Genomic DNA, 24043 nt, shown 5'->3' on the forward strand with positions numbered 1-24043 from the left:
TTTAAATACTTTAAAAAAAAAAAAAACTATGATTGGTTTTCTGTTACACTTTTACTACTACTTTGGTTTTTCCTTAAGTATACAAACCTCTCTGCCTTCTTTATATAACTTATTTGCTTCGTGTGCTGCAGCAGCAACCTGTTGGCTTTTCATCTGGCTCAACTTGCTATCTGGATTTCGTAATCTTGTGAGCATTCGCGTCGAACCTGGCGTGCCTTTTCCTGTGCCTGGAGAATCACTTCTTTCACCATTAGACTTATCTCCTGCCCAGGAAAAATAAAAAAGCTTTTAAAACAAACCTAAAAACTAAAAGTTTTCTGTTGACTTATGGAAATTATAAAGTAAAAAGATGCATAACATGAAAATAAGAGATCAAGCATGTATTTTTTTTTTTTCTTTGCCTCTTTACCTATGTCATCTGAAGTCTGGGATCCCCCCTCTGCATTTTCAGCATCATCAGGCATCTTAACGGAGTCATTCTGCACAGAGCTGAGCTCACTACTGTTGCTGTTCTCAACATCTGCCTGTAGAGCTGCAGCAGACGCACTGCTGTTGCTGGGGATCATCTGACCAGTCTCTTCTACAAAAGAACAACTTCATTTTTAGTTTTCCTTTAAGATGTATAGATGCAAATTTCATTTTATATTTTGGATGAAAAATTTAAAGTCAGATGAACATCTTTTGCTACACTGGAAAGAAATACCCATAAAATATAAATTCCCTTCAGAGCACTGAATCCATAAAAAGATATTTTATCTTTTTGTTCTGTTTCAAGCAGTTTCAACTTTTACAGTTCTGAAGAACTGAAATCTGTATTTGGATGAATGAATTTGAAATACAAAGTGTATTTTTTTTCCCCTATAGATGGGCACACTGCGAGCCCTCTACTGAGATTTTGTTTTGCTTTTAAGATGCAGATTTTATGAAACTTGGTCTTCCTGCAGCTTCTTTGATTCTCTCGATTGTATCATGCATTAACTGTTCCTCAAACCATGACCTTTTCCCTTCCCCATCTATTTTCCACTGACTTTGATCATCTCAGTACATTAATGCTGAGGAATTCTGATTTCCTTTCCATTGGCAACACTCTATATCTAAACTCTTCTACAAACTTAAAATATCAGCTTTTCTTACAACCTGCTAGGTCTAGATAGTGCTTCAAGCTCAGTAAGACAAATGCATTCTCAGTCCTCAGCTGTCCTTGTTACTGTCTTTCTGGACAGCTGTGGATGTTACTGCCACCTCACCTGTCAGCAGAGCACACTGCCCGAGCACAGCCTTTCAACCAAACCATCAGTGAATTGCAGCTATCTAGAAATACCACTCTCTTCCCTGTACGAAGGAACCACCCTTTCCAACAGCAGTATCTTCTGAATTTTGTGCAAAGACACTGCTTAGATGTTTAAAAAAACCAACAAACAAGATTTTTCTGTTTTTAGACCTCTTTCAAAACATCAAGGATTCTGTTATCTTTAAAAGAAAACAGACCAAAACCTTCCCTCTGTGAAATGTTCACTCCTAGGAGAAAGGTCATAAGATCTGAGAATCATTCTCCAATTCTTAGAAGATCCTGTACCTAAACACAACTTGATTTCTGGCTCTTCCCAACAGGTGACTGACATTATTTGGTCTATTTCCCTTCTTAGTAAGAGAAAAATGTAACCGTTTGGTGCCTGTTGTTTGGAGGAGAAAGGAAGCATCCAAACTAGACCCGAAAATAAAAGATTAATACCGATGTTACATTTAACAAGGATTGCAATAGATATTTTTGTTTAGGTTTGCAGTTTAATCTTATTTTCCTCTCTCTGGGGCTGGCTGCTTTACTGATACTGGTTCAGTATCTCTCCCTTCCTCTGAGATAAGAGTCTCAGACTGAACTTTTCATAACAGAACACAAATATCACTATAAATGTAGTAAATTAGACCTGAGGAACAACCCCCTTCACAAAAGACACATGCATACTTTCCTACAGAAAAAGTCCACTAATTTAAAACCAGGTTAGCAGCTTTGGAAGGAGAAAAGTAACAGCAAAAGTGTATTAAAGAAACACCTTTGCATAAAGTGATTTTTTTTAAAAGGAAGCATGAACCCATACATGTGTCTGGAACAAAGTTGTAGGATACAAATATTCTCCACTAAATCTCTATCAATTATTTAAAACTTTAAAATGGAATAAAAATGAGTACAAGCAGAAGTATGTGATCAAATGTCTAAAGTATATGCTTTTAGTCCATGCAGTAGCACATTTTCTGTATTTAAAAAGCATACTAAAAGGCTCCCAGATTATGGTTTCATCTTAACTTTCATTTTCCCCTTCTATGAAAAGTATTTATTACAAAGTTGAGACGCATCCATATCTACAAGTTTAAGTGAAATCTGTACCTGAACAGAGAACTACTTCTGTAGGAGAAGAAACATTTACTACCAGTTTTTCAAACATTACACAGTGGCTATGTTACAATTTGATTATTTTTGTATTTGCAACAACTGAAAAGATGAGTATAAAACTCTGCTCATTTTAATGGTAAACAGCTGTTTAGAGTAACTTTTGGTTACGTAGTAAAGCCTGTAACAGAGTATCATTCTAAAATAATACTGTGATAATTTACATTACACCAAATCAAGTCCCATTCATTCCTAAAGAGTTTTTTCTTTAAATACAGTATATTATCACTTTACAATCACTGACATGGCAGAAGAAAACACTGTATAACACAAGAGCCTCTATGCATACAATTCTGAAATCTGTTTAAAATTCCCAGCAAGCTTGACAATTTTATCTTGAGATCTCAGTGCGATGGTTTACTTATGTGAGTGAAAATACTTTGTTAGTAATTTATACAGTAAATGAGAGGTTAAAATAAGAGTCAGCAGCAAATTAGAATTTGAAATAAATTTTGATAGGATGCTAACAACCATTATGGATTACTGTGCAAAAATAAAATATAGAGAAAATAGAACATAAAAAGCTTAGCCATAGTCATCTTTGGAAGGCATGGAAACAAATGCTGATGTCATGGAGGACCACAAATTTCCAGCACTAGTTGCAAGAAAATTAACTTTGAAATGTTAATGACAACGTAGCAGTAAAGGATGGCACTGCAAGCAAACAGCATGAGTGATATTCGCTGTGAATGGTTTTAGTGAACAAACCAGATAGGAAAAACTGAACAGATTACCCAAATTACAGAGGCATTGGTAACAGTGCCTTCTGTACCTGAGAGTTCCTGAGGGAGCTCTGATGCCACCTTCTTCTCTGCCATGTTGTTGCTATCAAGGGTTTCTGACTGACACCCCATTGCGTTCTTCCCTTCAGAGCAACTAGTCTCTCCTGCAGAAGGATTTGTGTTGTTGTCGTCAGTGCTTGATGTCACAGAGTTACTTTTATCCCCAACGACTGTTGCCTCTATAGTAAAACGCACAACAAAACTTTAGGGATATTCTTTATTATGTTTTAGGATGTCATTTGGGGTCACCCATAGAAAGCAACTTCAGTAAATTTGTCTGTTTGATACTGCTGAGCTTTTTTTTTTCTTCTCCCCCCTGTATGCTAAAGTCTTGTCTAACACTCAAATTACTTAATTCTGATGAGGAAAGCAATGTTAAAAAGTTTTGTGTAATACTGCTTACTATAAACTTGTTGATCACACTCTGTCAATGTCTACTGTACCTCAAGCCAAGGTATCGACAAGCTAGCTGTATTTAACTTGAAAAGAAGGAAAACTGGTGAAATTACTTAACAAAATAAACAATTATAACATACAACCACAAATAAATTAACAAATATTTCTTATTGCTTAAAAATAACTTAAAAGAATCAGACAAAAATATTCTAACTTCAAGAAATGTGAGGATCTTCTTAGCTGAAGCATCAATCTACTTAAACGAAGTTGTAAAAGCACAGTGATAGTTCCTTTACCTTCGGTTTTCACTTTTTCCACATCTTGCTCAGTGGGTGTTTCCTCAGTTTTATCCTGGTCTCCAGATTCTTCTTTGCCTTTATCTGTATCTGTCTGGTCATTCTCACCATCACTCTTGGCTTTCTCTGCCTCATCAGCTGGTGTGTTTCTATCTTCCCCTATCTCTCCTCTTCTTGCTCTGATAACCTCCAAAATTTCATCTACAATAAAATGTATGTCATCAATATACAACAAACCACCACCTACAAAGCCAAGGACGAAAAAATAACATGGCGTAAATACTGCTTCATTTAAGAGACAAAAAAGTAACATCCAACTTATCACTTTTTCCTCCTTAAAAGCAACAATTCCAAAGGTCTTATAATCGATTTCTCAAATTATACATCCACATAATGATGACAAATTCATTTCTAAACCGGAATATCAAACCTTCACGCCTTCCCCAGAACCAAAGTTCAAACCTTCCCAAGTTTATATAGCTATTTATTGTTCCAAGGTACATTGATTAACTTCTGGCAGGGAAAGATATGTGTTCCTCCACACTTGACATAATATTGGAGCCAATATTTGAGCTTCAGTATTTTTGCCATTCCAACTCCTATTCAATTGTTAAATGTTTATGAGGATGTATATACATGTGTATCAGACAGTAAATCAACAAACATTTGACAGTTAACAGCCCTACTCCAACACTTGGAATGATCACAATCTGGCACACCCTAAGCAAATCAAAAATCTGAATCATTCAGGACATCCTGGAACACACGATGTAGACACAGGCCTGCAAGAAGTCATCACTACATATCCAGGCTGGTACAGCAGCATGATGCTTCTTCGGAGCTCCATACTCACTATCCAACTGTGGATAGTGGGAACAGTGGTACTACAAGCACTGACCAGGCTCCAAGCATTTGTGTTACGTTCATGGAGTGGGATGTAAAAGAATTTCCTGCCACACATCCATTCATTTAGTCATAAGTTTTCCCAAACAAATCCAGCTAACAAGACGCTCAACATTTTGCTAAAAAACACTTCCTTTAGGTCAGTCACTCACTATAAATTAATTTGAAGTCAAAAATCCATGCTAAATCAAAGAAATGCAGTTTGATACAAACAAGCTATCAGGTATAATCTGTAATTAAACTGTTAAAAAGGACAGTGAACATCAAAAATAGTTATTCTGGCTAACTGATGTAAAAATCTTTCTGTATGTCCAGAAATCTACCTTTATTATTTTTTTAAATACAAGAACTTTAATAACACACTGAAAATAACTGGTAGTGTCACATTAGCCCAATAAGCACTTTACAATACAATAAATATGAGCTACTATTAGATTCAAAGTGCAACATCTATTCCTGTTAGCCTGAGTATGCTTACCATTTGCTGCAGAAAGGAAAGACTTGTTGCTGCCCCGTGCTTTATTAGTAAGGTCCTCTGTAACATCCATGTGCCGATGAATTTCTTCACGCATTTCTTCCAGAGTTTTGCATAGGTCAGCTTCCCAGTAATCTTTGTCTAGGCATTCAATTAACTCTGCCAGCTGTATCTTTGTGCTATAGTACCAGATTTTCTTATCTTTCTCACTTTCTGAATCTTCCTCTCTATAAGAGTATTTTTAAAATATTAATGTTTAAATATCTGGACAAATTACAAAAATGGTTATCACCCTACTTTTTGCAGAGACATATTAATGCCAACACCTGAACGCGAATAAACAAACAGAAACAAAGCACATGAGGACACTCATATACACCCCCGTAAGTATCCAAATAATTTCTCGCTTCCCTTCCCTTTTTCATCAGAAGTTCTCATGACAACTTGCTCAGGAGAGCTTTTGAAGAGTCTCCTTAAAACTGGTTTGTCAAATCTGGCAACAAGGTTCATTCTCATTATATTTAATACTACTGTAACCGGTAATCTACTAAGTCTTGAATAATCTGAAATGAAAGAGTACTTGTCTCCAGAATCCAGAAAAGGTAGTTTCTGGCTGCAAATTCAGGAAATTCAGGAACTTCATATTCATAAAATATTTTCTATTAGCATCTCTACAGCATTCACCTGTGAAAGCACCAGAAAGCACATAAAACAAACATAATACGATCCTCTGAGATGAAGGAATTTCCACGTTTATTATCTGGGGTACTTCATGATAGCATAAAGAAAATTACGAGAGGAGCACAGCGTCAAGAGCATCTCCACCAGGCATAGGACCCAAATGTGCTCCATACATTTTTTGACTAGCAGGCTCTCCCAGAGCTTCAGGAGGACACTGCACATGGCTCTGCGGGAGGCTGCTTCATTCCAGCCTGCCTCAGCAGCTCCCGGTCAGCAGCTCAGCCCGCCCGTGGGCAGGACCACTCCTGCAATACAGCCCTAGCACTCCCCAGACTGTGAATGAGGTATGAGGCAACACCGTGATTTATAAGCTTGGCCTTCATATGTAAAAGAGGCACTAAGCTATTGCTACACTTGCCCTACCTATTATTAGCCCGTGGCTCACTAATAACCCTAAAACAAGTTGTCAGTGGGGATGGAAAGCTGATTGTACTTTAAAAGATCTAACTTAGTAATTTTTCCTCTGTATTCCACTCTACTGGCTGCCTCCACATGGCTTATACATTAAAGATGGGAAAAATTGGCCTCAGGTTGTCAGAAATCTGAACATCTGTAAGGCAACTTGTCATCTACCAGAGGATTTGCCACATGCTATTTACAAAACAACAGCAATATGTGCAGAACGCATTTAGAACAGCACTAAAATAAGATGCCCATGAACTTGATAATAACGACAGTACAAATCAAAATTAAAGTACTGATTTGCCACGACCATTGTTACAAAACAGACTGTTTTTGTCTTGCTCATACAACTTGGTATATTGCAAAGAAATGCTGTGATTTCACTCTGAATGGCCTTCACTCATAAAAAGCAACTAGTTTTTCTACCTTACCCATTTACTCACCTAGACTACTGTTAACTTTTTAGTTTTAACAGGTTAGCATGGTAAATTTGAAGAGTTTTTGAGAAGACATCCCAACTCAGAAAGACTGCCCACAGACTGCCCTCATATTACACATGTCAGCTCAATATCATTTGAGCCAATGAATATTCTGTAGAGTTTCACATTAAAGAAAAATTGACATTTAAGCTACGTTTCCTCTAAGCTGAGAAAGTTAATTCCTAACAATAACAGCAACGGAAGCACCTTTATTAAAGTTTGTGGGCAAAAGACACAGAAAGAGAAGAGAAAGCAACATGCTCAAAAACTAAGATGGAAGGAGAGGGGATCACAAGAACACAGCTTAGAGAGCAAAAGGAAAGAAAAAGGTGAAACAAAACACTCGACAGAAAAGAGAACTGAAACAAAACAGGACAAAAATGAAGGGGCAAGTCACACCTTCTGAACTGTGTTGCTATTTTCCCTGGCAAATGCCTGATGAAAGTGGCAAGAGCAAGGTGTTGGCGGAGCAGCACCGGTAAGGCTGCAGCTTATGAACACAGCTGCTGAACTGTGCTGTTGATGAACTTAAACTTTAATTGCTTCTAAACTCATCAAAAGGCACCTTTACCTTCATTTTGAGCCCCTACCTTGTCGGACTATTATTAGCTATATTCATATGCCATTTGTACCTCTTCTTCCACAACCTAGTTGTGCAATAATTTGAACACTTTATATAAATAGTCCCTTATCCCTTCAGGAAAGGAGGCTGTGCTAGCACCCACTGAGCACTCCCAGTGCTTCTCTGACAAGGGAGGCACCATCAGCTCGCTGCTGGGTGACTGCTTCGCCTCCAGGGCACTCAGCTCAGTCCCATACATTGTGAGGCTGAGGGAGGGAGCAAAAGGAATTACGTGAGTGTTTCCTACCTTTTTGTCTCCTTCACTGCCTGAAGCTATTCACTTAGCAGGCCTTACAGGCGACTTCTAACACTGATAAAAATTAGAACATGGAAGATGCTAGAAAATGGTAATTAACTGTTTTTGAGGTAGATACACCCTTTCCTGAATCCCATAGCAATACAGTTAAAAATTGCAGAATTAATAAAATTGTTTAAACTAAGCTTCTATTAAAATGAAGATTTCTTTACTTTTTTTTTTTTTTTTTAAGTGGAGAAAATAGAGGAGGACCCACTGAGAACAGGAACTGCACAACAGATCTAGCAGAAAAAAAAAATCTGAAACTGTTTTTGATGGTTGAGGCAGGTACAAACAGCACAGGAATAGCAATTTGTTTCATTGCTGATATCAAACGAGGGCCAAACAACCTTTCACCACCTTGCTTCATAGACAGTTGGCAAACCCAATGCATCTCAGTATTTGATCTGTTACATCCATACTTTTCCAAACTTATAAATCTTCCATTTGTTTATAAGGAGAAAAAAAGAGGAAATTACCACATTTACCAGTAAAATAATCAGTTGTTCTCTACCAACAAAACATTAAGATACTGTTACTTAAAATGCAAATTGGGAAGCAGCAAAGTAACTTTATCTGAAAGTAATTTGATTGTCCTGATTTTCTTGATTTATTCCTTATTCTTCCTTCAGAAACATCATCCTAAATTTGTAAACACGGAAACAAAACCTCAGGAATTATCTCTTGCTTTTTCATCCTGCTGAGATTTGCTCCAGGGTATGTACGGGAAGAGAACCTCTTCACAGTGCCCACTTTTCTCTATTTGTAAAACAGAAGAGGTGAAAAAGGGAAACAAAACCACAATGATGGGCTTAAACAAGTGATGAACATGGAAGTTAGAGGCTCATTGAACAACAATAACAATGTAGAAAACTCTTTAAATAAGAGAAAAACGTTGGTGTGATGGTAACATAACTATCAAAAAGGGAAGTGGGACAGGAAGTAACATGCCCGAAAAAACTTCTCTGAAAAAAAAAATATAAAAAAATAGGATTTCAGTTCTCTACCCCCCCCCGGCAAGACTTAAATTATTTATTTATTATTTTTTTAGATCTATTAGTTTCCTCTGATATAGTTGATCACATGGCATTAATTCAATTTCTTTATTCTTCTTAATAATTTCATGGATCTCAGGTTTTAACATTTGGTGGTTATTCTACGAGTTATCCTCCAGTTAAAGACATCAGGTGTGGTTTGAACTTGTTCAATACACAGATGTGCAAAATGGTTGCTTTTGCAATACAGCATGGCTACTGATCTAAAGGATATTAAAAACTGACAATACAGAGTTTAATATCTATGTGAATTAAAGTTGCATTTCCCTGGAATTTAGTTATATAGTAAATGCTTCTGTTCCATTATGTAATGGCTTTAGCATGAAAGGCACATTAGGAGTAACTTCAATTATGTTTATGCTCAGTGAGAAGTGCAGTGGTTGATCCTGTATATCCCACATTGTACTCTTTAGGAGTGCCACTGCTGCAGGTATACCCGAATGTCTGTATGTGTTTCTTATTCTCATTCCGTTGTGCTGGTTTTACCCAGTACATCCATCAGGACAATTTGGGAAATTTTTAATCCGAACCACATACTTCTGAAAATTTGTTTTTGCAGAATGCACAGGTACATTTACACTAGCAGAAGGCCTGGTATCTAACTGCAACAGGAAGGACAGATAACTTCAACTCAGATAACCTGCATGAGAATATAAAAGACAGGAAATAATTAATGGGTGAACTGCACATACTCTTCTCTTTGAAAGCTAAAATATTTTTCTATTTATGTTTTGAAACATTTTATCGCTAACAAAAAAATCAGTAAAATTAAAAAGCTAATAAAATTTTCCTTTTGTTGTGTGGCTTTATTCTTATCTATTTTTGATTTTTAATAGAATAGTGATGTGTTTTCTCATCAAATAAACTCCCCATTAGGGCATAAAATTTCTGTTAATAAAACCTGATTTACCATTTCTGACATAAATCACTTGCCCATTGAACTCTTAACAGGAATGCAAAATTATTTAAAAAAAAAATTCCATACATGCAACCTTTGAGGATGCCTCTGCTATTGCAATAGAAGGTACTACCAAAAAAAAGCATAAATTGAAACAACTTTCACATGCATAGACTTATAAAAATAAAGCAGCACCTGCATGATTTGTTTCAGTTCAAAGTATCTTGAATATATCAAAAACTTCCAAACATCAAAAACTCCACTCCATTGGGGAAAAAACATTGTTTCACAAGTTTAGTTGAAGACAATTACCAACCTACCTACATACTGGGGTGAGGGGGAAGCCTGCCTATTTATCTTAAAATCACCTCCAGAGTAAGTGATTCTATTTTTTTGTTGTTGTTCATGTCGTTAGTTCCCAGATTTGTAATGGTGAGCAGAATAAAATCATTCTGCCGGTGCAGTAGAGCATTAAGGCAAGCTTATTTTTAGAGCAACTTTTTCCTTCAGAGCTTGAGAGGAAAGATATGAAAGCCATGCACAGAGGAGAATATCTATACGCTGTTCAACTAGAGCAAAAAATATTAACTGCATGTGCTTCACAACCAGGTTTTTCTCCTTTTTTTAAAAAAAAATAAAAATAAAATTGATTCTCAAAGACCTGAGGAGTTTGTCCTTCATCTATAATTCTCCTATTTTCTTGTACTCTTCTGTAGTTACCAGAAGAGACCCTCTTTTTCCTTGTCCTTTGGAAGAGAGAAATGCTTTAATTACACTTGCAACGATCTCATTCAGATTTTATGCTGAAAGTAATTGTTTTTTTGTTGTTTTTTTTTTTTGTTTTACTAGATTTTCAACTCACAGAGATTGTTCTTGGGTTAGAAGATTCAACAGACAGGACACCAGTGAGCAACATTTCATCAAGACAAGACAATCGTCCAAATAAATTCCAGTGTAATGTATGCAACTGTCTGCTCCATGGAACAAAAGCAGACTAATAGCATACTGTTACAGATCAGTTACTTTACTGCTTCCAGACTCACTTTGACTCATGAAAACCACCTAGGAATGCTCCACAAATACAATGCTAGGTCCAGAGACAGTACAGCTACACTCATCAGTTTAGTTACAATCCTATCCAAGTTCACCCAGGATGCCAGAAACTTCAGATGCACCATTACATCCACCTGATCCATCTGAATGATAGAGCAGAGTACTAAAAAGTGGCAAGAGCATAAAAAATTCCCTGCACCTTTTAAAAAACTACCTGACACCACTACGGTATTTATGACCTGGAAAAAATTAAAAAAATATATATTTTTTTTTAAATAAGCAAAAGAAGAACTTATAGAAAAAATGCTTAGAGTATCAACTAACAATACATTAGAGAAAGGACATTTATTTTTAAAAGGACAAAAATGAGGACTTGGAAGCGTATGGTTTAAAAGATGTCATCTCATACACCCTTATAATCCCTTTCAAAAGACACTGGCTGATACCTTAACTTCCTATGTAGTACATCTAGTATGAAATTCCGTTAAGGTATCCAGCTCTACCTTATTTTCTCTATAATACCGAATGGAAAATTGTATTTCAAGAAATCCAGAAAAAGCTCTGTTTATTCTTCCTAAAATAACCATGCCATTAATTGTATTTCAATATTTTGTTTCTCCTTCATTAATGAAATGATTACATTAGAACGGTTTTTATAAGAAAACCATGTCTTGATCTATTTTCCTGTCCAAAAAAAAAAAAAATATCTTTATAGCCTTAAATTTAACTTTTCAGGTACATAATAGGGCACAATGCCCACACTCATGAGTTTGGTAATTTTTGGTGTTTATTACATCAGTATCTCAAAATCAACCACAAACAGGAAATTGTTTTAAATGGTAGAAGACATCTTGAAGGCAGGCACATCTTGCCATTTCAACTTTGTTTCCACCTACAGAAGAATTTACATATAGTATCTTCCCTATTTCTGGTTAATAGATCTGGTTAATACCTTTTCTCAAGTGACTCTGAGAGTCTTAACTTCAAAGGCAGACCACCAAAACAGTGCAAGTATCCAAAAGCCAAATACTATCTGAGCAGGTGACAGTCATCTAGATGCCGTGCATTCAACAAGGTCAGTTAAATGACGTTTCAGGAAGTTTTACAGAACACTGGAGAGTTCTCATTAAAATTTTCCTTTCTTTTCCTCATACTCACGTGTTTTAGACACATTAAAATTAAGCAACGGTCCTTGTTTTTTTCCCCCCTTTTATCTCCTTCAAAGTTATGAGAATATTTAGTTTGTAGAAAATAATGGAATAATAATTTGGTCTTTAGAGTTCTTAGTAAATAGAAGTAAGTAATGGTCTTATCTAAAGGAAGAATAATTTTAAGATGGAAACAGCAACTTACAGGACAGCCATTTGTAAGTATACATTCAATACCATTCTATTCTTCAGAAAACACTAAATAATTACTTTACTTACATAATGATTCTTCTGTTCAGGAACCAATATTTCCGTCTATGCCTGTCATATCCAATTGGTTCATGCCGAATGTATGGTTTATTTTTTTGGATTTCAGCAACACAGTCAGTTACTCCAGGCACCTTATGTGCTACGCAGACTTCACACTGCCATTCATCTTCTGGTACCTCTTCGAGAGGTGGTTTCACACACTCTAAATGGTACACAGCTGAACAAGTTTCACAGCAAAGCAAATCCCCAAGTTTGTGACAAACCCTACAATGATCATCATATTGAATAACACCTTCTGACATTAACTCTTCACGTGCAATGTTTGTTGTAAGAAACTGATCCACTAAGAACTGCAGAACTTTGATTTTATTCTCTACTGGTCCATAAGGATAGTCCTCTGTCTCTTGATAAGGAAGAACATGATGATATTCCTTGTCACTCTCACAATATACCCGCAGAACCTCTGGCCACGTCATTCCATCTATGAAATACAAAGTGGAATTAACGCTATCTTTGAGGTCAGCAGGTCCAAAGGTAGTATTTGAAGTGTCTTCTTCACGTAAAACTGCTTTTAAAAGCACTATATGCATCTCTGCCATAAGTGTGCACTGCTCTTGACTTACCAGAGCAGCACAGAAGTCCTCAAAACGAAAAGGAGAGAGGCGTAAAACAGTGCCAAAGTTCCTTAGTACCTCATAGATGGCAATAACATTCATTATATGCTCACTAGGCACCATTAAGTCCTCTGAGGATTTTGGAAACTCCAAAGGTGGGATATCTTTTTCTTCCAATATTGGAGAACGAGGGCGATGCACTCTTTGTCTTCTCCTACCTGGAATTAAAAACAACAATAAGAATTTTGCCATTCACAAATCAACACGTTTAATATCTATCATCAGTGACTGTGTCAAACCTTGTAAACAATTGCAAATTAAGGATTCACTCCTTCACAGCCACGTAAGTGATAATCACTTAACAATCCCATAATTTACAAGTATAAAAACAAAACACACAAGATATGTATCTGAAGTTTTGCTTTAAAAAGTACTTGCATTTCCCATACAACATATACCTATTAAATCTTTAAAAATGACATCTAGGATTTCAATTATTTAAATTAGTTAAAAAGACACTTCCCTCACCCAAAGTATCACACCAGGAATTTCCCCATTGTCATTCAACATGACTAGTTCATCATTCCTTCTCGGAATTCTAACTTTCATCGTGAAGAATCAAGCTTCAGATAACAGGTATTTTGTATAAAAATTATGCTAGCTATTTTCCCAATCAGCATTAGTACACAAGGAAGATTATGTCAAGCAGATGTCTTAGGATATGAATTCAGTTGAATTGAAACAAAAAGAGAACTTAAATCACTATCCACTGCTTTCTAACTGGAATATTCCTCCTGGATATCAACAAGCCAGAAACAACTCAGATGTGACACCAATGAAATTGCTTTAAAAATTCTTTTAAAAAAGTGCTTCAATGAAACAATAGAGAGCTCCACTAACTGGAAGAAAAGGCACTAGGCATAATTAATTCGGTTTGTTAGATGTGATGCTACACTTTCCTGTCTTTACAGTATCCTAGATGCCAAGCACAAGTAAAAAGAAAAATTCAGACAACCTCAAACTAATTAAACCATCATCTTGGTTTAAAACCAAGAAATAAGATGAAACATGTTTTAGGTCCTCTGATAAACATACCACAACTCTAGTCAAAAAGCATATTTCATATTTGTCAATTCTACACAGAGAAGTGATCTACAGGAAGGATTTGATTCACAGAGAAAATATCCAAATGAAAAATTAAGCTGTCCATAGGAGCAACTTCATATGCACACGTCAGTAAAAAGTGACATATTGTACCATGTACAATCTGAGACTGAAGAGTGATACAACCACAATTTTGGAATTTCAAAATTACTTCTAATTTCTTGATAAAAGTTTGTGAACAATAGATCCCCCCCTCAAACTAGCTCAAAGAAATTAAGGGAGAATTCAGTTCCAGTCATCTTAGATGTTACCATTAATAGGTAATGGTTCACCTTGGCATTTGTTCAACCCGCCCAACTCCCTCCTACGCTTCTCCCATAAATATAGGAAATACGTCTAATGGGGTGAAGGGGTGGGGAGGAAAAGATGCTCTGCTAATGCATACATACACACAAATAAAGATCTTGCTGAACTTGAAAATATTATTAAAACTTTACTGCACTGGAAAAAAAATACCAAAAAGGAAAGCTAAATTTAATAAATATCTTGAGGTAAAAAATAATTTGCCAAATGAATCCAAAAAAATCAATAATTGAGCAAGTATAACAAGACAGAGCAGGTACAGCTTCCCCTCTCAGACTTTAAAGATGGGAATGAATCTTAAGCAGCAAACTAGGCACTCTGAAACACTATAGAAGATGAACTGCCAGATGTTTCCATTACAGAAGTAATGGGTCAACATCTTCTGCATATAAAAATAAATGTCCAAGTTCAGTTGAGTTCTGTGGAAAATGAAAGAATGCCTGTGTGACTGTGTTCCAGTATGCGGCTGCACAAATCAGTGGAAAAAGTTTAATCATGGCAAACACAGGAAAACACAGGAGTTTCACAGCCACAGAGCAAGCATTCTTACAGCAAGAAATATCTACATTAAATCCAACTTCTGCACCATCATGATGCTTAGCTGTATACATACAAAGCAAAGTTGGTTTAATTAAAACAGAACACACACGCACACACACAAAGATAACATTACTTTAGGGTCCCACACTTCCCTCAATATTGCATGATGCTATAGGGCCAGTCCTAGCAGGTGGTCTTGCAAGACATCACAGATAATCCAAAAATCACTTATGGTCTTCCCAATGTCTAAATGTCACGAAAAGCTGGCAGAAATATAAACTAGGATTCCTTCCAGGGTCTGCAGTTTTAGCAGAAATATTTTGTGTGTCACATGGTAAAGTCATAAAAGAATAAGGCCTTGAATAAAGGAAGCAAATAATGATGAACCTGACTGGCTTAAATGAATCAGAAGCAACAAAGCCAAAACAAAAAACGACAGTTTCAGGCAAAGATAAACAAAAACGTACGAACATTGCTGAAAGCAGCAAAGACTACTTATTTCTTCTCATTCCTCGAGATTTTTCTACTCTGCAAACATTACGATTCCTTCTTAGATTGTTTTCATCCTTCAGTGAAAAAACAGACAAACCATATACCGTCTTCCTGATGTCTCTTTCACAAGAGGTAAAAACTGGTATATTTATGTTACGTCAAACAACAGGAGAAGCAAGAATTCAAACCTTAATTGCTACTATTGCTACAATTTTTTGAAAAGATCAAAAGAAATTCTCTTAACACTTCCTTTTGAAAAGGAGGTGCACAAATCCAATTACAGCTATATAACAAAAATATCAGGACACAAAGTACATCAGCAAATACCATAACAAAGTATTGTACTTTGGTTCAAGAACAATGTAATCAGCTGACTGTATTATTCACACCACTCTTCACCTTCTATTTAAATCACCTTACATATTTTCATGTTTGTTTTGGCACAAAGCACAAAAATTTCAAACAGAATTTTAATATCTAATAGGTTAGACAATAAGGAAAAATATTGCATTATAAAATGCATGCTTCATTTGAGAAGCTGATGTTATGCCCGATGGTATGCAGCACAGTTATTATATCCCATCACTCAACACTCCCAATCCATACCATAAATCACACGCCGTATCTCAAGGGCTCCAACTAATTTCTCCTTTCAGACACTGAGCTGCTTTGAACAACTCTGGACTGCACATAATCTGGTTTCCAGAGCTAAACAAGGAAAGTATTCAAAGATGCAAAATATTTTAGAAAGAAATAGTACCCAGACATATTTCTCTTGAATGGTTTGGCTGCACGGTATTTCAGATCTTTCTGTGCTTCCCCTCCCTCCCCAATTTCACTTTCAATTCATTACTGATACTTGCTGTATCTAGTCTGAACAGAACTTGGAGTCAAGTAGAGAATCACAACGTGTGATCTGGAAATTACGAAATTCCAAACAGTTTGCGCTTAAATATCTTATAGTTTGATGTGTAAACTAATCTCAAAAAACCACCCCTGACACCTTTTACAACAAACAAACAAAGCCTAATCTCCAGCTGAAAATGATAAGATGCCCTTTGGCAAGGGGCTCATAAATCTTAGAGCACTCTAAATGGCTGTTGAACTTCAATTAAAGGTATAGGCCAACTAAATACGGTATCAATAGCAAGTGCTATAGCCTGGTTTGTACTGAAATTGTCTAATTTTATAGGTTGAGTGTATTCCCTTGCCACTAGCATAAGGAACTGAAGAGGGGAGAAAAAGAAAATTACAACTTCTGGCACTTTGGAATTAAGAATTGCAGTTTGGGACTCCAATTAACAACTTCAGGCTCGTTTGTACTTCTGATAACAATTACTTCAGTGCTGTTTCTCTGTAGGCTGCTGATAATCCATACAGTTCACACTACTTAAATGAAGTATCAGCCTCTGTGAAGGTTTCTGAAGCTCACAGTTCACATTCAGCAGACTGTTCTTCACAGACACTAAAGAAAAATTCCCCAAATTTTGAGAAAAATTTTTTACTACAATAAACTCATCCAACTTTTCTAGCTCTTTTCTAACATGGTGTGATAATGTAAAATGTGCCTAAAAATAAGTCATTTTCAAACATACAGTATTTTCTGGAAAAGCCATCCACTGCCTGGATTTGACAGTCATTATCAGACAAAAAAAATGCTTTGGTCTCTTTAAATATGGTATGGTCAGAATTTATATATATAAATAAAAGAGAGCCTGGGACTTGGCAATTTTTGTAATCGTCAATTGTCATGGATTTTTGCCTTCCATATGGAAGCATGAACATTATCTGTAAGAAAATATGTTAAGTGAAATTTAATTAAATTGATTAAAAAGTAATTAGTTTAATGACCTCAATATAAGTGTTTGAGACAGGTGCAAACTTGTATAGGCTGTACAGTGGAAGATTACATACTATTAAACATGCATTTTGATTTGGGATACTGCATATGTGCATCACATTTATGTATTTTAAATAGTATATGGAAGTAAAACGGCGTAACGTAAATTCAGTGCAATGACTACACTGAGCACTCAAAAAAAACTGAGTTGGCTTTTCTTAAATTTGTATTACTATATCACCTGCTGCTATTAATATTTCTCAATTCAGCTTAGTATAGTTTGAATAATTGAAATAACTTTTATTATTTGCCTGAAAGATTTACCAACTTTAGAATTCCCTTCTCATAGCTTCAAGTTTTTTTGTTTGTTTTACATAGAAAATGTAATATTTGGTAATATCAGACTACTTGGTCTGAAATAAGAAAAATCAAGAGGATTCCAGAGCAGGTGTACAAGAAGTTCTCCTTTAAGCACCATCACCACTGGACTAGACATCACACTGTATCTAGGTTTATCTTACCTTAATTAAAGAAAGTCTATCTGCTCACACTGAAGTTTCCCTAAGTAGACTCAATTTTTTTTTAATGTAAACTCTATACTTTCAAATTAGTTTCTACATATTAACCAGATCCCTGAATCAAATTCCACTTTCACGTTTGGGCCAGAACAAAGTAAGAAAATGTCCACTTCTACTCCATTCAAATTCCATAGCTTAATTGGAAGGATGAAATGAACTGCCAATAGCCTCCTGCTGCCATGACTGTACTACTTGTAGCACCCAGACCATTTTGAGTGTCTCAGAATTATACTTTTTATCTAGCATATACTTCTCTTAAATCGCATTCCTTCACTAGTCGTCTCCAAAAGTGATGAAGTAGCCTGCAATACTTGCCTCTCCCTATTTTGAATTCTTTAGTTGAAAAGCTGCCTGTAATTAAGATTAAAGAGTAAACAATTTTATTCATATGGCATATTTAATTATAGATATTGATAATTACAGTCTACGCTTGCCATAATCTATTAAAATAATTTATATTACAAATATTCAAGCAAAACCAACTAATGGTATTTAAAATACAATGAAGTCACTGAACTGGTGAAGTAACAGGCTGAGCACCCAAAATCAGGATTTAATGAAGCACTTCAAAAAATAAAGTCTTTTTAAAAAAACTCTTGCTGTATTTTTGTTTATTATTCCAGTCTATTCATCTTGTTTGGTTTAAATGCTGGCTTGTTTTGAAATTTAGAAATCACTAGGAGTTGAAGAGGACTAAAAAATCATCTCCATTCTCATTTACAGACTGAAAGTTATATCTACTTATTAACTCTTTATCAAAGGAGGATATGGAACTTAAAAAAAAAATACTCCCACTACCTTTAACAAATCTCCTATTTTACGTAGCCAGTTTTTAAACAGGATTTGAATGAACTATTTGCATCCATATCCATAATATTGAAAATTTATACTGACTAAATATGACTTTGATGCTTTCTACTTTAGTTGTATGCTGACTCCCGTACACACATAGCCTAACAAAAAAATCACAACAATCCAATTGTGCCTTGTCTCACTTACATAACCTTTCGCTCCAGATGGACACTGGTAGTAAACACAGCTTTTCAGCCCAACATGTTTCAAGTAATGGACAGGGGAATGGAGGTTCTATATAGGAAATATTCTGCCAGAGCCACTGTCTTGTTTAAACAGGGAGAGTGGTAGCTGCACTAGTGTGACCTTAAAAATAAACACTGGCTCCAGCACTTCTTGCCTAGAAAGCTCACATCTAGTGTCATTTCTCTTCTCTTAAAATTCTTCCCTCCTCACAATTTCTCATCACTTAGAAACCAAGGCTCCTGCTTAGAGCCTGTGTTCATGGTTGCAATGGAGAGGATAAACTTGGTAGAGTAAAAAGGAAAGAAAAGGCAGGCTGCAGAATTTCAGATACTTCACTTATCTGTCACAGAAGGGGAGAAAAAAAAAGAACAAGAAAAAACCTCAAAGGCACACTCCACATAATGCCAGCAAGTAGAAAGGTTTTCAATTTGTTCGCAAGAAGAAATAAAAATAAATTCTGGCTTCAAGTTCCACGATTTCAGTCAAACTGTGCTACTACTATATGAACCTCCTTCGTTAGTAAAATAGAACTGGGTTAGTTTTGTGCCTCAGTGCCTGAGTCACTACAAAAACCTCCCAACATAAAGACCAACACACTGGCAATTATACGATGTCCTGGAAGCATGAGTAGCTTACTTCCTCCTAGAAACTTTGGCTTTTGACCACTCTCCTAAACCCAAGGTCTTATTTATGTTAGGTTTTAATAAACCTACAGTAATTGGGCGTTTCCTACCCTACTCTGCACCATTTGAGTTTCAAATGAGAATGTGCAGCAACACACAAGGACTTGCCAGACATCACTGAAAACATTTGATAAAAATGCTAAGAAAACTTTTTTTTTTTCCTCCATCCCCACATGGCAGAATGCAAAACCTGAGTATAGCTAAAGGTTTGTCACAGCAAGACCCAAACTGGTTCCTTAATTAAAAGTAGACCTCCTGGGAAAGCTTTGCTCAGCTGACACCAGAGAGGGAAAAAACCGTATGATGAAAAGGTATTAGTTTAAGATGAGAACAATTTATGAGAAGCGGTACCAACAGAAAAATCAAAATTTTCAAAACACTTTTCAAAAACTCATTTAAAAAATGTCTACAGGACAAACAGCATGTTTCCAATTTTCGTAAGTTAAATAACCAGTTCCAGATTTTATTTTCTGAAGAAATAAGATGCATCTGTAACTCTGTTTTTAAGTGCAACTCCAATTTGAATATTGCTCCACAACAATTGTACCTGAGTTAGTTATTTTGCCAGGAAAAAGGAAAAATCCAAACAGCTTAAATTTAACAATCTAAGCCAGCATTAAAAATGAGCCATACCAAGCCCCATGAAAGCTTAGCAAGTTGAATCACAGGGGAGAAAATAACCAGTTACTAGACTAGATCCCGAGAGCACTCATCTCACAGAAATTCTCGACATGTGCTCCTGAGCTAAGGATGACTACTGCCTTGTTTTGTGCAGAACTAGGTCTTTATATTCTTTAAAAACCTAGTTGGATGCTTGAGATTGTTTTTTCATTTTGTACCCATCGGTGTACTTCTAAATCAAACAGGAGCTCTCTAATGATTGTACATTAAAATGGCCTTCTTCTACTGATTGTACATTAGAAATGTGATTTTTCAACATCATAGTCATCACTGCGATCTCAGTAGGAACCAAGAATATAAAATCCCTATATCCTAAAGCACCATTTTAACATTTGGATAACCATTTAACATTTGGATAGTGCAAGACACGTAGCAAATGAAATTCCACACTGCCATTCTAAGAAGTACTCAGTCAGACTTCTTTTGTGCCTAGAATCCAGGCAAATTATAGTAATTTTTTAAGAAGTATTATTGTACCCATTTTCAGGAACATTCTGACAGACAATTTCTTAGCTGGGACACACTCCGGATATGCTCTAACCAATTTCAGAAGTTAGTAGCCCCACGAGCTCCTCCCCGATTCCACTAAAATCCACTTACTCACTGTGTGATAGTTTTACACAACACAAAGGTCGGTTAGGAAATTTTACTGCAGACCTACAAAGGAGTTTGTGCCACAGAACCACCTGCAGTGCATCAAGTTATTTTACCTTTTTACCCTTAAAAATGTATATAATTTGATAATGTGCCGCATTTGCTGCACAGAATTGCTTACTAAAATGTTGACAAATACTCCCTTCAGATAAAATGCAAATTTGCATGTGTGTACAGCAGAACGAGCCACTAGCTTGGCCTTTTAAACGACTTCTTTGCCAGGACTTGAACTTGTCTTCCACATTTTTCATGATTAGCTGGATGCACTAGCGATAGATTACATATCAAAGTTTAGGATCTTAAACTGTAAAATAAGAGCATGCCAGATTTAGAAAACCGGTAAGATGTTTGGGAGGCTGGCAAACCTTCTCCCACAACAAACAAGAGAGGCTGCGTATCTTACTACTGCATCTCAACGTCTCCATTTAACTCTTCAGGAGCATGAAGATATAAAGATATTTTAAATATAAAATTACTACAGACACACTAAATACTGCACCTAGTCTCCTGTTAAATTCTTTCATCCTGAAGATCAAAGCGAAGTAACTGGTTAACAGCAGTGATGGTCGATCACTGTAATGCTCAGGGACAGCAACATCCACCCCCAAAAAAAAAAAGTATCTTAAATGACAAATTGTTTCACTCAACTCTACTGTTGAGTATTAGTTTGGTAGACTAATGATTATCTCAGCCCAAATCTAGATATGCAGCTCTTCCTCAAGCTAGTTTTCCAAGCTTTTGATGAAAAAAAAACGTTAAAAAAGGGGGCTATCTAGGCGCCTTCATTAAACCCTTCTTTTAAAATCCTGCAGTGTGTGGAAAACAATGCAACTGAGACAAGCCTAAATAAGAAGTTACAGCAAACAGGTAGCTGCAAACAAGTTCAGTGACAAGGTATATGGGATACCCATCCTAAAAATGTATCTACCTTCTGGGGATACAAAGGGATAACAGAGAAAGAACATCCCATGCAAAATCCTTCTACCAAAGCTCTATCCAGCAGAAGGGAAAGCAATCAAACATCATACTCATTCACACAAACTTTAACTACACCACTATTAAGCATTACATCAAAGGCATTTTATCATTTTGAAGATTTTCTTTCCCTAAATGCTTGAATAATGCTAGAGTAATAGTTAATCAAGTCTGAGATGTATCGTAAGCATCACACAGAGCACAAGAATCCACCCTTACTTGGCCAGAGACATTGCACTGTGCGCTTTTAATCCATTGTTAAGAATGTAAGGTTGAAAAAAAGGAAATATTCCATTACTTAAATTGGATGCGATTTAAATGTAAAATCTTGGCTGGTAGGACAAGTTGGTATTGCAATTTTTCAATACCCTGCTTTAAAAAAATGAACTCGGCCCCCAAAGCCCCATCCTGATGGTTGCAGCAATTCAAGCTGCAAGTGATCTAGAGGAGATAAGTAGAGAACAATCGCTCCTCGTCTCTTCTAGCAGAAAAAGAAAACAAAAACAAACCAGTGTGCACAGCACGATTCTGTTGGGGCAGTTTAAAACAAAGGAGATGGTCCTTCAAGCTTCACCATTAACTACAAGAACTTTAGTGTTGTATGTTACAATTTATCTCGTTTCAAAACAAATATATGAAAGAAGAAAAAAATATATGAAAACCAATTCTGGCTTTGAATGCACCTGGGTCAAAGAGCACTGGAGCCTGGGAAGGTGCTCTGGAGGTGTATCGCTGCGTGCCTGCCCTACTTGTAATGCTTTCTCTGTGCTGGCCACTGTCAGATAAAAAGATACAGAGGTTACATGGATCTTTTTCTTGCCTATTAAACTTGTTCTAATGTCAAGTGTCTCTTCTTGGATTATGATAAGACCAAGATTTCAATCGGTGCCAAAATCACAATGTAGGCATTTATTCAGAAGAAACAAAACAGACTGAGCTCACCAAGTGAAAAGTTTGCACCTTCCTCCTTGCAAAAGTGAGAAGAGAGAGGCCTTTAGGCCAATACTGAGCTAAATGAGAACTGCCAGCAAAAGCCAAAACAAGATTGATTTTAACAATCAACACTCAGTTTAAGAAAAGCACACAAGGATGAAAATGCTTACACTTACACTTATTCCTAAAGTTAACTGTAGTCACCTTGATGAAGTAAAAAATAACCATATAAATTACCAAAATGGTTTCTGATATACTTAAATACCACATAAAACCTGTCTGTGCTTGCACAACAATGAACACAGACCTATCTTATTTGCCAAAACTCTTAAGTACATTTCAAAAATTGAATACACCCATACTTCGCAGAATTCATTTTAAACCTGGATGTTCATGTCAAAGATACTTTCCTGACCTAGCCAATTAAAATCATAAAATATTCTTTCCCTGACAAAAGGGCTCTCAAAACAGTTACCAAGTAACCAAAAAAAAGTAAATGAAAGTTACCAGAACAGAAAATAGAGCCAAAAGTCAAGAAAGTACAGACATTTTTCTTCTGCAAAGCTACACCTCAAACTTAAGTAACAAATATTAAAAAAATATAAGGTACTTGTTAGAGTTGGCCTACAACCAAATTAAAACTAAAATTAATCCCCAATTTCTAAAGTAAATATATAATTATGATTTTTTTTAATTAATTTAAATTCCTGTGTATAGGTATGCAGACTGAAAAACAACTGCATTCACACAGTTTTTTAAAGAACTGTTATGAAGTCTGTTATAGTTATAAAGGCTGATACCACTAACTCACTAAAATAAAACCAAATGATACATTCAGTACTCAGTATTTCCCCCTTAAAAAAAAAAAAGCTACTAACTACTTAAAATTACACTTTTTTTTTTTTAAGATGCAATGCATTTACACAAACAACCTGTTCCTGCCCCCTTCCAAATGGGCCGAATACTTGTACAGCAGCAGTGTTTGCTATCCTGTAGTCCAATTCAGAAACACTCCTAGGCTACGCCTAAATTTAACTACTCTCCTGGTTCAGAGACTTTAAAAAAAATCCTGAACTTGATCTTCATTCTGGAATAAATTCAAATAAACCCAAAGTGTTAAAGTTTAGATAAAGAATTTTTGAAGCTTGAAAACCACACAGCTAGTGCACTAATTATGGACAAACAGAAGTACAGGCCTTAAAAGAACTGCACCCAAATTTCCTACTAGAGGTTAAAAAAAAATTAAAATATAATCTCAATGATGTTTAAAAAGCTTTATGCCAAACG

General features: G+C 35.9%; 1 protein-coding gene across 13 annotated transcripts in view; it reads right to left on the minus strand.

Annotated features, from left to right (window-relative positions):
- The window catches only part of BPTF (bromodomain PHD finger transcription factor), a 57011-nt gene that overhangs the window by 31281 nt on the left and 1687 nt on the right, over positions 1-24043 (minus strand). For 10 of the 13 annotated variants that reach the window (XM_068655469.1, XM_068655473.1, XM_068655467.1 and 7 more), the window contains exons 2-7: positions 12271-13093; positions 5302-5525; positions 3921-4121; positions 3219-3407; positions 410-580; positions 88-263 (exon numbers count right to left, since the gene is read on the minus strand). In XM_068655469.1, coding sequence (XP_068511570.1) covers positions 88-263; positions 410-580; positions 3219-3407; positions 3921-4121; positions 5302-5525; positions 12271-13093 — 1784 coding nt within the window. Of the gene's footprint in view, positions 1-87; positions 264-409; positions 581-3218; positions 3408-3920; positions 4122-5301; positions 5526-12270; positions 13094-24043 lie in introns of those variants that run through there. The other 3 variants (XM_068655478.1, XM_068655470.1, XM_068655475.1) reach the window with 3 other exon arrangements.

The sequence above is a fragment of the Anas acuta genome, chromosome 18 (assembly GCF_963932015.1).
Source record: "Anas acuta chromosome 18, bAnaAcu1.1, whole genome shotgun sequence".
Lineage (NCBI taxonomy): Eukaryota > Metazoa > Chordata > Aves > Anseriformes > Anatidae > Anas > Anas acuta.